This window comes from Montipora foliosa, chromosome 4 (genome assembly GCF_036669935.1).
Source record: "Montipora foliosa isolate CH-2021 chromosome 4, ASM3666993v2, whole genome shotgun sequence".
Classification (NCBI taxonomy): Eukaryota; Metazoa; Cnidaria; class Anthozoa; order Scleractinia; family Acroporidae; genus Montipora; species Montipora foliosa.
The window spans coordinates 44,186,846-44,201,845 of NC_090872.1; the positions used below are offsets into that span (position 1 = coordinate 44,186,846).

Below are 15,000 nucleotides of genomic sequence, written 5' to 3' on the forward strand. Positions count from 1 at the left end.
TATCCAGTTCTTGGATTGATAAGATAAACGTTTTTATTAAAGGAATGTAATGGCAAACTGCAATAATAACAAATGCCAGGTATAAAAGTAAACTTTTGTTACACTTTCTAGTATCTGTCAAAATATTTGTATTAAGGCATCAGTAAGGCCAGGAAAACACTATTTAGAGCAAGAGTAGGTCTCACTTCTGGAGCCACAAAAATTGAACCAAATCACACAACCCAACCATGCAATTACAGAAGCTACTGCTAAAATGAAAACCCAGGAATAAGCAGAATATCCCAGATTAAGAGTCATTTCTGTCAATTTGAAAACTGTCCTACAAACTCGGCATGTCTTGATATTGTCATTCATTGTTTTACATGTCCACTGAAGTATTAGAGATTAACAACATGTGCAACTGACACAGAGTGTAGAATATTGATGAAGTCGTTCATTTTGTTATTCTCAAAGCCAAGTGGATGGGTATGCAGGTAAACAGTGATACCACATCTAAACACACGAAAATCTTATCAGGTTCTAGAGTTCGTTCCGGTATTCTCTCGGCGAAAACTCTACTGTTTTTAACAGAATACCTGTTGTTCTGGATGGATGATCACCAAGCGATGTTTGGAAGCTCATATGTTGAAGAGTCAATAGAGCTACAACAAGTTGCAAAAATAGTGGAGACACTTCACCTTCTTGGAGCGCTATTAATTTACTTATTATCTCTCACACTGCAGCCCCCCCCCCCCCCCCCCCCCCTTAAAACTTAAACAGTCAACATTGAAATGGGGAGAGGGGAGGGGAAGTGGGAAAGGTTTAAATTCTAGATACGGTGGGTACTGGAAGCTAGAAAAGGTGTTTTTTCATGAAACCTCAACAATTTTGCAACTTGTTATCTGAGTTGGTTGTCACTGTATGTATTATCATACGGTCACCTTGTTTATTGGAACAAGAAGGCGTATATCATTTTCGTTTAATATGGTGTTTTCAAAAAAAGGGTTTTATTCTCTGATCTGCTGTGAATGGAAAATGGACAGCGATAAAGTGGATTTTGGCAGGGTTTCGGTATGACGTAATTTGAAGCCATTTCAGTGCTTTCTGTGAGTCAAGTCGAAAAACTACATAATTTGGTAGATGAAAAGGTGTGATTTCCATCCTTTTGCTTTTTACAGTATGCTAGGAATATCCTGGAACCGATTTTAAAATAATTTGCCTTAAACAAATATATTTCGATCGACACATGACATCTAGAACATGCGCAACATGAACGAAATTAGCTGTTGCTTACATATGAAAAACAGACATTACCTCTCCTTTAACTGCGCTCGCGTGCCATTTAAAGGGAACATCCACTTTCTGAAAAATGAATTCTCATCAAACATTGTTATACTAAGATACATTTTCACAGAGGTCCATTTGTAACATTACTTATTGCTTTCCGGTTAGTCCACTTCTAGAGATGGGACTGCTAACGCTTAGTAGCAAGTCTTCTAAGTGACATGTCGGGTACAGGCTAGTTCAATGTTCTCTGGAATGACCGACTGAGCACAATGATCAAAAGAAACCACCCGATTGTGCTAAATCCTTGGCCAGATTTGTTTTACAATGATATACAAGAGTGAACAAATTTGTACCGGCTACACTTTATGTGATTTATATGAAACGGTCTACACAGTCTACCACAACTTTTCACTGAGAAAATAATATATCATATTTCTTGCTGTTGCCATGATAGACCGTGCTTGGATGGTAGACCATTGGTAAATGGAATAGACGATATGTACAGGATTTCTAACTGTGTGAACTTTATTACGAATTATCTGGTAATGTATTGGATTGAGTAGAAAAGAAAGTACTAGTTGAATTGTGCTGTATCCTGGAAGATACGATTTTCAATTGTAACGCCACCATCCCCGTTGACGTCACCAAGGAACACAATAAATGGTATTGTAAAAATATTGAAGATCCGTTACCAGGATTCATGGTAAGAAAGAAGTAAAATCGTTCTCTGGTAAAACGCTTTGAAAAAACTATGAGCTTTCGACAGACTGAACTGCTGCCTTCAACGGATAAAAATGTGTGAAGCCTAAAAGCGAAAGAAATTTAAATATAACGAGAAATTCGCATAAATTAAAGGATAAAAGCATGTAGTAGAAGGAATGTTAAAAATGCTAAGAAAATTAGTGTTTCTTTAAGAGAATGTGATATTGTCTTGGGAGCGGGCACAAATTATTGTCTGCCCCAACAGTTTTTGCCGTGTGCCATGACTCCAATGTCTTTCTTCTCCGGTTGTTTGCTTTGTCAATGATTTTAGAATTGTTAAAGTCAATATCATGATTAAAAGTCCACACGTGTTTTGCGACATTTGAGCCTTTAGCACAATGCTTTAAGTTCCTCATATGTTCCTTTCTCCAAGTAGTAAAGGATCTTTTAGTTTCGCCAATGTAGCTCCATGGGCAAGATGCCCATGGAATTTTATAGATGACATTGCACTGGTCGTCTCCGGCAGGTCGAAACTTAGGGATAGGGAAATGCTGCTGTAAAGTTTTAACTGGTCTGCTAGTGACTTGGATGTCGTGTTCCTTGAGGATTCTTGTGAGAGGTTACGTGATGCCTTTCACGTAGGGAAGGACTGCAAAGTTGCGTCGGTTTGTTGGCTCAGCCCATTTAAAGAACATACCAACCAACTCTTCTGAAGTAGGTGTAGGTGGTGGAGGCCTCGCTTTCTTTCTTATAACATCAGCAGTGATTTTTTTGGGATAGCAATTGGAGTGTAAAGCGGTGCAAACACGAGCAGTTTCACGGGTCTTTCCAACTTGTGTGTTGGGGAGATTCAAAGCTCAATGCAGGAGTGTCTCAGCGGTGCTGATTTTATGTTTCCTGTCATGGTGTGAATGGAAGTCAAGATATCTATCCGTATGCGTGGGTTTGCGGTAGATGTCAACCAAAAGTTTTCCGTTATCACGCGAAATGAGGGTGTCAAGAAAGGGTAGTTGGCCGTTGGACTCGTGTTCGATGGTGAAAGAAATATGCTGATCGATTGAGTTCAATGAATTGTGGAAGAAGGCAACAGCGTCACTCTTAACAATGCAGAAACTGTCGTCTACATACCGCTTCCAAAATTTCGGCGAGACAGTAGTCGTGTTGATTGCTGTTTTTTCGATTTCTTCCACGCATCGGTTGGCTACTACAGGGCTGACGGGGCTACCCATAGCACAACCGCAGATTTGTTTGTAGATGGTGTCATTGTAAACGAAGAAGTTATTGGACAGCACAAAATTCAATAAGGAAATTATGTCCTCGATTTCTAGGTTGGTTCTGGAATGGAGAGAGAAATCATCCTCTAATTTCTTCCTGATATAATTGGAAGCTTTGTCGACAGGGATGGCGGTGAATAGAGACACCACATCAAAGGAAACCATGGTTTCATCATCTTGGATGTTAAAGTCGGCTATTTCGTTAGAAAACTCCTGTGAATTAGCAACTGAGAACCCATTACGATTTTGGATCGGTGCAACGATGTCGGTGAGGAATTTAGAAGTGTTGTAAAGTGCAGAGCCAATGCAAGTCACGATAGGTCTTAGAGGGTAGCCATCTTTGTGGTGTTTGATAGAACCGCGGATCGCTGGTGGAATGCCGTCGGTAGATCTTAATTTAAAGTATGTATAGTCATCAATCTTTTGTTGTCTCTTAAAGTTCAGGAGCATCGCGTTCAATTCACGCTCGATTCGAGCGAATGGAGATCTTGTGACAACTTCATAGGTACTTCGGTCCGCAAGGAGGGACTCCATGTTGCTGTCGTATTCTTCTCTATCCAACACAACGAGGATATTTCCTTTGTCAGCTTTCATGATGACTCTGGAGCGGTCTTTCTTTAACTCATGTAAAGCTTTGCTTTCTTCTTTAGAGATGTTGTGATTAGGTAAAGAAGCCCTTTGGAGGATCGCAGCCGCAGAGGTTCGTATTTGATCTTTAGATTCATCAGGTAAATATGAGATAGAGGCTTCAATTTCGGCGACAAAGTCCTTAAAAGGAATTTTGGACGGCGGAACTTAAACAGTCAACATTGAAATGGGGAGAGGGGAGGGGAAGTGGGAAAGGTTTAAATTCTAGATACGGTGGGTACTGGAAGCTAGAAAAGGTGTTTTTTCATGAAAGTGTCTCAACAATTGTGCAACTTGTTGTAGTTATGGGTCTGAGCGGGACATCAGGCTTGTGGACTTTTGGTAAGCTGTAGAAAGACACTGGAGTGCAATCTGTACTACGGAAATGATAGTCCTGTTTTTTGTTAAGTTGCTGCTCTTCGGAACCATGCTCAGTTGTACAAGTACAGATCTCCTGGAGTAGTTTGTTAAGCTCTTTCTCTGTGCTAACCATTGGATTTCTGCATCCATCCGTTATTCTTTTATAGCTGTTCTTGTCTTGTAAATGTTCCATGATCTTATCAGAAAAATCACTGGTATTCATCACTACCACACACCAGCCCTTGTCTGCTGGGAGGATTGTGACAGAAGGATCTTCAGGAAGGCTTTTTAAAGCTGTCTCCTGTGCTGTCGTGATGTTACGACGTTTAAGAGGACGCCAACTGTTGACGATCAACGTTACGGAGGCGCATACGATATCTTTCTCTGTTCCAGGGAGGTGTCCTATAGATTAACCGATCACCGATCAATCGATCAGCGAAGTGATTGAAACGTTTTACTTTTAAAAAACTTTTTAAATCAGTGTCAACACTGCAATTTTGTTTTATATCATGCCTGATTACAAGCACGGTATTTTTAACGACATTTTAAAATTTTAAGGCAAATCGCCTAGATAAAAGGCGCTTTTACTCAGAATCATTATTTGTGTGATGTAACGATAATTTTATCAGTAAAGGAATTTAACATTACCATTTTCGAGTTTTAAACTCGTGATTAACTTAAGATTTGCCCTGAACACCCTAAAATAATGTAACATAGCGTGTTGTTGTAATGATCCATACTCGTTAATGACAGATATCTTCCTTTAAATAGAAGAAGAACCGGATGGCCAAGGTTCCCGTCGCCACGTTCTACCGAACGTAATGCTTGATCAGCAGGGTGTTTGGAATGAAAATCTACTTCGTCTTCGTAGAAGCAGACGAGCAGCAAACGGTAATGTAACAAAAAAAGATTACTGAAATCACTTTGTGTATGTCGCAATCGCCTTTAGTGGAGGGACTTTTATCAAAGGTTCAAGCATTTGACTAGACAATGAAGGCTTTCAAAAATGCTCATGCAAATTATCACTCAATGTTAAGTGATGAAGATGAAATTCAGGACTCTCAAGATTATTACGAGTACTAATTTTCAAGAGGCATTAAACCAGTTTATCACAAGGGCCAGTGCAGAGAATTACGCAAGAGAAGTACGACCAGAGGATTCAATTAGCAATGTCGGTTTGAGAATGCGCACACAATCGCGCATCGTACGCGTTATCTCGGAAATCCGGTAGTGGCACTTTGGCTCATGTGCATAGCCCAAGATTGGCTGCTGCTGCAAAAAGAGCAGCTCTACAAGCAGATGCCGCAACCCTCCATAAACAGCAACCTATTCAGCAAGAAGAATTACATCTTCGACAGGAAGTTATTAAGCAGCAACAACTTCAAGAAGAAGCAAAGTTGCGCCTTGCTCAAAGAAAGCGTCAGCTAGATTTGGAAAGGAAAATTGCTAGAGCTCAGGCGGAAGAACATACGTACGCTAATGCCGAGCTAGAAACTGCCAGCATTAAACAACCATCTGAAATTCCTGCTTGAGTGCTCCCTCTTCCTTTGGATCAACAGCCGTTTTCTCCTAAGAAGCCACGCCCTCCCATGGCTCCACAGGAAACCAAGCCTTTCGAGAACAAATACTATGAAGATGTTCGCCTTGGTAGTCACCTTGAAGACAGTATAAAAGGAAGTCCATCATCACATTGCTCATCTACCAGAGAGAGATTCCTACAAGAACTAATAGATATCCAGAGAGAGCAGCAAAGGCATAACAAGAGACTTCTTTACCTTCAAGAATCGTGCGATCATCAATTGCAGGAACTACTCGCTCAGCAAAACAAGCTTTTCTTGTCACTCACATTACCAAGCAGCGAGGTGCAAGTGTTTGACAGAGATCCAGTCAATTACTACAACTTCGTGCAGTCGTTTACGAATCTCATGAGGCAAAGACCGCTGACAGCAAGATGCGCCTACACTATCTTGTGCAGTACACTCGCGGAGATGTCCACGATTTAATGAAAAGCTGGCTAGCAATGGAACCAGAATGGAGATACATCGAAGCACGCCGTCTTTTGAAGGAAAGGTACGAACAAGGATACAAATCGCAACTGCTCTGGTAGAGCGTTTGATAAACGGGCCACCCATAAAGAATAAGGATTGTAACGCTCTCCAGAAGCTTTCAATTTCACTTAAATTGTAAGAACATTTTGCAAGACGTTGGTTACCTTAACAAAGTTGACAAACTGACAGTCTGCAGAAAATTGTGAGAAGGCTGCCTCATACGTTGAGACGAGGTTGGCGCAACAAGGCTGATGACATTACGAATAATGAGCAGAGAGAGATCACTTTCAATGACTTGGCGAAGTTTGTAGACGCAAAAGCCCGTGCAATGACCCATCTGGTGTTTGGAGACATAAAAGATGATCCAAGGATTGGCAGAAAGGATTCCAAAGGATCAACAAATAGAAGAAGTGCTAACTTTGCTACTTCCGGGAATGATGGAGGGCACCCTGATATTGACAATAAGCAGCCAGATTCTATCATTAAATCAACTGCGGCAACGAGGCTACCTCTTAAGTGTCCTTTTTGCAATAGTCACCACGTCTTAGTCCGCTGCAAAGACTTCAAGAAGTTTTGCGCGGAGCAGAGACTTCGGTTCGTTCGTTCGGTCTCTCCTTCCAGGCCATTTCGTGCGGGAGTGCCCCAAGTCAAGTTTCTGCAAGATTTCTGGATGTCAGTCCAAACACTCCACATATCTCCACCCACAGAGAGATGTACGAGAACCTAAGGAGACACCACCTCGTGAGAATACTAATGAGCATGAAGTTCCAGTACGAGACGGCAATGCCGTGAGCAACGCCCAGAACAGCTTTATCAGTGCCAATGGTCAGTGTGCCTCAATCGGGTCCAGCAAGTCAGCTACTGCCTTACCGATAGTGCCTGTAAGGGTCAAGGCCAAAGATCAAACAGGTCAACTGTAACCTACGCCTTTCTTGATAGCGGCTCCAATACCACATTCTGTTCCGACAAGCTTGTGGAGACCTTGGGCGTCGAAGGGGAGAAGACGTGGCTTTTGCTTACCACCCTCGGCAAGCAGAACTGTATGTTCAGGTGCAATCTCTTCTCTCTGGAAGTATTTGATCTGGATGAGAATAAGTTTGCTGAGCTTCTGTCCGTGTTTTCAGTACCAAGCCTACCCGTGAGTAGTAACAGTATTCTGACTCAAGCGGATGTGATCAGTTTCCCTTACCTCAGACATCTTCAAATTCAAACAATTGATTCGGATATTGGCTTGATGTGACGTTACAAAGGCCCTGGAACCTCATGAAACCCGTGTTAGTTAAGGACAAGGCCCATTTGTGACATGAACTATATTTGGTTGGACGATAAATGGACCCTTGGTGAGAATGGGCCAGCCACAGCCAGTGTGCAACTTTGTAAACGCTAACGAGGAACTTAGCCAGCAGTTTCGTACGTTCTGTAACTGGGAGTTCTTGGATTCCATATGCGTCGACAAACCAGCAATGTCCAAAGAAGACAGGTGTGCGCTATCCATCATGAAGGAGTCGATCTGTTTGAAGGAGGGTCACTACCAGATAGACTTACCCTGGAAAGCCATGTTTACCAAACAATCGAGCAATTGCAGAACATCGTTTGAAGTTACTGCGCAGAAGATTGCTTAAGAACCCAAACCTACGTTTGAAGTATTCAGCATTCATGGACAACCTTTTCGAGAATAACCACCCTCGGATGGTTCCATTGGAACTCGTGTAGCATGGTACTTACCTCACCACCCTGTCGTGAACCCAAACAAGCCTGACAAGCTTTGTGTGTTGGTCGACTGTGCCACGCAATACAATGGGGTGTCCCTAAACTCTCAACTTCTTCAGGGTCCGGACCTAACCAACAACTTGGTGGGAGTTCTGATCTGCTTCCGGGAAGAGCCCATTGCCATAATGGCCGACATCGAACGAATGTTCCACCAGGTGCGTGTCAGCCCCAAGGATTGTGACGCCCTGTGCTTCCTATGGTGGCCGGAAAACGATTTCAACAAGGATCCAGAAGATTACCAAATGTTGGTTCATTTATTTGGTGCCACTTCGTCTCCGAGTTGCCCCAGTTTTGGCTTAAGGCAGGCGGCAGATGATAATCAAGACATGTTCAGGGAAGAGGCAGTGAGAACTCTAAGGCGCACTTTCTATGTGGACGATTGTTTGAAGTCCATCAAAGGCGAAACCAAGGCAATATCTCAGGTATCAGAACTTCACGCACTGCTTTCCAAAGGGGGATTTCGGTTAACCAAATGGATTTCTAACTCCAGAAGGGTCATCGAGTCTGTGCCTACGTCAGAGAGAGCAATCTCGGTGAAGGATCATCTACTCGACCAGTTGCCTTGTGAACGTGCTCTGGAAACCAGATGGGATGTCGAAACAGACACCTTTGGGTTTAAGATACCCTTAAGGGACAATCCTTCTACCAGACTAGGAATCCTCTCCATCGGGAGTTCCATCCATGACCCTCTGGGGTTTGTCACACCATTCATCCTTCCAGCCAAGCTTCTATTGCAGAACTTTTGCCGATGAGGCTTAGCTTGGGACGACATGGTTTCAAACGAAGACATCACAACCTGGCAGAGTTGGCTCGGAGATCTCCCTAAGTAGGAGTCACTAAATGTTTATCAATGTTTCAAGCCGCCTGACTTCAACAACGTCACAACTTGTTACATCCACCACTTTGCTGATGCCAGTCAGATCCCTTATGGTGCAGTGTCTTATCTTCGCATCACAAATGCACGAGGTCTCATCCATTGTTCATTCGTCATTGGGAAATCCCGGCTGTCACCGCTCAAGCATCTTACTATTCCTAGATTAGAGTTGAGTGCAGCTGTTGCTGCAGCCAGACTGGACAAGATCATTAGAAGTGAGACCGACATACAGGTCGTCGAGTCTGTGCTTTGGACCGACAGCACCTGCATCTTGGGATACCTCCGAAATGAGAGCAAGCGCTTTCATACCTTTGTGGCAAACCGGGTAGCTACAATACAGGAGGTTGCGGCCGCCTCGCAGTGGAGGCACGTTGACTCCTCGCAGAACCTTGTGGCTCTTTTAAATAACAGTCGATGGCTTAGAGGCCCAGATTTCCTGTGGCGTCCAGACTCTTCTTGGCCTATTGCACCCAGTCCGGTCCTGGAGGTTTCACCGGTGGACCCAGAGGTAAAATCAACAGCTGAAGTATACTCCCAATCCACAGAAATCAGAGAGGAACCAATGAACAAGATCTTTGAACGATTTTCTTCTTGGTACGGGTTGAAGAAATTCATTGCATGGATCCTTCACTATCGCGATAATCTACAATCAGCAGTTGAGCAGCATAGGAGTGGTTATACAGTAGTCACTAAGGAAACCAAGGTAGTCCCAATTCCCCTTGGCGAGTTATGAAATGCAGAAAAGGAAGAGGAATTGGTCATATTGAGAAAGGCATCATCCGCTCGCCCCTCAGGTGAACAAAGCTGAAAGCGTCAAGTCAAGAAATCGAGCAAGATAGTGAAACTCAATCCCCGGATAATTGACGGCTTGTTGTGCGTGGGAGGGAGGTTAGCGAACGGACCCTTCAAGCAGAATGCAAAGCATCCAGCAATTTTGCCAAGGTTGTACCATATAGTCCCTCTCATCATTCGCCAGTATCATCATGTTTCTGGTCATTCAGGAGTGGAGCATGTCCTTAGCCTGATTAGAGAGAAGTTTTGGATCGTCGGCGCCAGATCTGCGGTGCGAAGATGTCTAAATGCCTGCGTCCCCTGCAAGAGAAGACAAGCCCCCGTTGGTGAACTGAAAATGGCGGATCTGCCACTGGACAGAATTACACCGGACAAACCTCCCTTTAACTATGTGGGAGTCGATTGTTTTGGCCCGTTCCTGATTCGCCGTGGAAGAACAGAAGGTAAGCGCTACGGCATGCTGTACACCTGCCTGGTGGTACGTGCTGTCCACATAGAAGTGGCCCACAATCTGGATACCGATTCGTTTTTAAACAGTTTCAGGCGATTTGTTGCAAGAATAGGATCTCCAGAACTGATAAGATCCGACAGTGGCAGCAATTTCGTATCAGGAGAACGTGAACTTAACAGCTCTATCAAGATTGGAACCAGGGAAAAATCGCTGATCTCCTCATTCAGAGAAACGCCCAGTGGGCATTCAACCCTCCATGCGGGTCCCACCATGGCGGTCCATGGGAGTGTTGCATAAGGACAGTAAGAAAGGTCTTGAACGCACTGGTCAGGGAGCAAGTACTAGATGACGAGGGGCTGTCAATATTCATGTGCGAAGCGGAGTCAATCGTAAACAGCAGGCCCTTGACAAAGGTCTCACACAACGTCCGCGATCTTGACCCCCTAACACCAAATCACCTTCTCCTCTTTCGGTACAGCCAATCGTTCCCTCCTGGAATCTTTGCCAAGAAGGACATATACTCCAGGCGCAGGTGGAGGCAAGTCGAGTACTTATCAGATGTATTTTGGCGCAGATGGCTAAAGGAATATCTGCCAATTTTGCAAGAGAGGCAAAGATGGTTCAGGCCGTGCCGGAATTTTCAAGTCGGAGATATCATACTGCTCACAGATGAGAAGTCGCCAAGGAGTTTATGGCCACTTGCACGCATAACAAGCATCAAGTCCAATCAGCGAGACCGTCTTGTGAGAGGCGTCATGCTGAAAACAAAATCAAGCACACACGAATGACCTATTGGCAAGATAGTCTTAGTTGAAGGAGCAGCTGAAGTTGCGGGGGAGGCTTAATTGTGGAACTTGGCTATCTATCTAGGGACACTCTACGAAGGAACAATTAATGTTAACATTGCGCTGGAATCCTTTTTTTTTCGCCGATGTAAATGCTTATGTAGCGCATTTAGGGGCCGGGATGTAGGATTCCACGTGCATATTTTTATCTTAGCTTACCATTTATGTATGCAAATTAGGGCTATTTAAACGCTAATGGTTTCCCAGCGCGCTATTTTTTTCTCAATCACGTTTTCGCAGCATCAATTTCATATTATTCTTATCTATACTCTACCTAGCTTCACCGTCATCGCTACAGTCAGGAAACATTTGTAAGTCTATATTCTGTTCTGTGTTTTTACCTTCGCTCGGCTTTTTTCCTCATGTATTTTCATTTATTTTTCTAGTCGAACCTCGCTCACTCGATCGCTCACTCGTCGATCACTCAAACCTCAACGTGCTCCTCAAGGCTCAGTCAACAGAGCGTGAGTTTGAAATTTCTAGACGTACCGTCAGCAAGATCTGTAAGCTACATACTGTTGGTGAAAATTTAGTAGCTAAACTAAAAGTATTTCCACCAACTTTTCGTATTTCAGTTTTTTCTAATTTTAATGTCTGTTCCTGTTCCATTTTTCATTGATTTTTGTATTTTTTTCAATTGGGTCTTTAGTAGCATAAGCTTATCAGTTCCAGATAATTGAAAATGAGATAGTCGTAATTTTACTGGTGATCTGCTATTTATAGCTCTAGCTAATGTTTATTTTTGGTTTGGTGATAATTTTACACCATAAGAAATGTATCTTGCTGTCATATCTTGTATATAATTGAATTAGATAAAAACGTGTATTATCATATTATACACAAGATATATTTAATTTAATAAAAGAAAGAATATTTTATCTGAATAACAGCTTTCCATCTTTTTGTATAAATTCAACATCCTGCTCACTTAAAACAAGAGCATAAATTGAAAAAGCTGTTGCTGTTGCTCCTGATAATTTATAGTGAAAAGTTAGTTTAGCAGTAGAATCTTTTAAATCAGAACGCTGTTTTGTTAAATCAAAATAGATAAATTGGTACAATGACAAAAAATTACTTCTATTCAAAAGAGTACTTTGAAAATACTTGTTATTTGCATGTACATATTTTAAAATGTCAGGATAAACCCTTGTTAAATCGGTATCTGGTTCATAATGACGATCAGGATATTTAACACCATTCGAAACTTTGTGGCTTTTCAGCCACAATGTAAAAACTAGTCGTGAATAAATTACCTACAATAGTATAAGAATCGACATAGACATGAAAATAGAATTAATAAATAAAGCTACGATTTATCTACAATTGGGGGGGAGTCTTTAAAGTTCCTTGAATAGTTTCAATAAATTCTTTTTACAATTATTTAACAAGGTAGCGTCTGTAACGGATTTTGGAAGCTCGTTGCATGCTTTGGCTCCACGAAAGCTGAAAGATCGTTGCTCTGTGGCAAGGCGACATTTGATCAAGTCCAAGTCGCTTCGGTTTCTTGTGGCTCGGCTATGGATCTGAGAGCGCTTCTTGAACCTCTGCGATAGATACGCAGGACCGCCATCAAGGCATTTATACATCATGACACAGTCATTAAACTTGAGTTTGTGGTTGATGTCCAGCCATCCTAATGATTTTAGTCCCTCGGAGATGTGATAGTATTTCTTCAAGTCAAGGAAAATTCTTGCTGCAAAGTTTTGAAGAAGTTGCAACTTTTTAATGTTTTTCTTTGAAGTATTACTCCATACTGAAGACGAAAGAGTGAATTAGCACTAATAATAATAATACTTTATTTTTCCAATATGGTAGACAAATTTAACTATTTAAACTGTCTAAAATACATTGGGCAAAATAATTAATATGCAATTGATAATATTTACAAATACTATAAAATATAGAACTACAGATAAATAATAAATAAATATTGATAAAATTATAATATTATAGGAGGATAGTTTTCTTATCAAGCAGGTATTTTATGCGGTTAATCATAATTAACTTATAGATACAGCTGGAAGATATCTTGTTCATGTGGTCGCTGTAATTCAAGCTGTTTTCGATATAGACTCCGAGGTCCTTTGCCATGATGACAGGTTCAATGTTCCTACCCATAAGAGTTACGGATAGGGTCGGTAGAGTCTTTGTGAGTTGAGGTTCTCTAATCACCAAAAGTTTAGTCTTGTCCAGGTTGAGTAATAATGAGTTTCTGCAGCTCCATTTGGTAATCTCCCCGAGGTCGTCATTTAGCATAGAAACTGCATTAGTAGTTTGGTTTGGTGGCAGGGCAAGAAGCAGCTTGGTATCATCAACGTATCCCATCGATTGACAGTGATTAGGAATAGATAACAGGTCGTTGACATATAAGGTGAATAGCATTGGACCCAAGATGGATCCCTGGGGGACGCCATAGCTTAGCTCCAATTGCTCTGAGACAGCATTTCCAACCCTCACTACCTGCTTACGGCTTGATAGGTAACTGCTGAACCAGGCAAGTGCAGATGAAGATATTTCAATTCTACGGAGCTTTGCTAGAAGTATATCGTGCCGTATGCTATCAAACGCTTTGGTCATGTCAAGCAGCACCTCAACTGATATGCGCTTCTCATTCATATTCTTCAGGATTTCATCTGTGAAATGGAGTAGCACAGACTCGGTAGAGTGGCATTTTCTGTTGCCACTTTAAAGGGGATGTATGATGGAATGATCTTGTAGGAATTGCACAAGCTGTAAATGTGCAGTTCTTTCACATACCTTCGATATTATTGGTAGGAGTGAGATAGGACGAGAATTTGATGGATCATCTCGATCACCCTCTTTATCTTTGATGCAAGGTACTACTTCTGCCAATTTTCACGATTCTGCAAAACTACCGGAACGAAAAGAACAGTTGATTAAATTTGTAAGTTGTGGCAGTGTAACAGGAAGGCTAGCTTTTAGGATCCGGGCAGTCGCTTTGTCAGCTCCAGGAGCTTTGTTCGATGGGAGAGCCTTAACTATCTTCAGGGTCTCTTGCTCTGTAACAGGTCTAAGGTAGAACTCCTGATGACAGCTACATTCGCTCATATCTTCATATTGTTTTTATTGTCAAGGGCAGTAAAGCCTAGTTTTTCGGTCAAGGTCTGCGCCTTTTCAGCAATAGTTTTACCCACAGAGGTATAGAATTCATTTTATTTGTTTGCTTGGGCCATAGGGTCTTCAGATGTGGCGATTTGGACATTCTTTTTGCGTATGCAGCGGTTGATGACTTTCCAGATGGAATTGGTGTTGCCTTTACTGTTTTTTAATTCAGAACGAACGTAATCCTGTTCAGCGATCCAAATCTCGCACTTCACTTCTTGCGTAAAGAAGCGATAGGCATTCCAGTGAAGTTTATCCATTGTTTTAATCGCTTTTTTTGGCCACAGGTCACGAGTACCGGTATTCATAAGGTGTTTAATCTCTGGGGTAATGTAAGGATTCCGTCTGACATCCTGTGGATTCGTTGTTTTGAAAGAAACGAAAAATTCGAAAATGGATTTTTTCCCCATTAGCCAGCATGCAGTTTGGTGGGAGTTTTCAAAATGGCGGAAAGTTAGGGTTTGGTTTTGAACTTTTCCAAGAGGTCCTCGCTGACTATTTACCAAAAAAACAGGTTCTTCTAGGAGCCGATGACGCAGCACTTTTATTCCTTTTGGCAGCCGGACAGCTACGCTAAGAAGAACACATTCGTTTGAAGAACTTTTAGGAAATAACCGTTCCTAGTTACATACCAGAGGACTTCCGAGGTCACTTCCGTATGTCACGGCATACAGTTATCGTTCTGGAACATTTGCTTTCGTTCCACAACGACATACCTCAATATACCGGCGATAGAGGAAGACCTCCTGTCTAGTTAAGAAAGCAAATCCTTCTTACGTTGTGGATATTTGGGAATCTAGAATGTTTACGTTCTGTTGCCGATCGATTTGATGTCTGCAGGGCAACTGGGACAGAGTCTACAGACGAG

General features: G+C 42.1%; 1 protein-coding gene and 2 pseudogenes across 1 annotated transcript; 2 read left to right on the plus strand and 1 right to left on the minus strand.

Annotated features, from left to right (window-relative positions):
- Positions 1–377: 377 nt before the first annotated feature.
- LOC138001379 (uncharacterized) lies at positions 378–3,407 on the minus strand (annotated as a pseudogene).
- A 3,198-nt stretch (positions 3,408–6,605) lies between these two features.
- Positions 6,606–10,461, plus strand: LOC138001380 (uncharacterized). The gene is made up of 5 exons (XM_068848023.1): positions 6,606–6,871; positions 7,217–7,415; positions 8,107–8,469; positions 8,908–9,624; positions 9,898–10,461. Exons 1-5 carry the CDS (start codon positions 6,606–6,608, stop codon positions 10,459–10,461), a joined length of 2,109 nt encoding a protein of 702 aa, XP_068704124.1.
- Positions 10,462–14,550: 4,089 nt separating this feature from the next.
- Positions 14,551–15,000, plus strand: part of LOC138001381 (uncharacterized) — a 698-nt pseudogene continuing 248 nt past the window's right edge.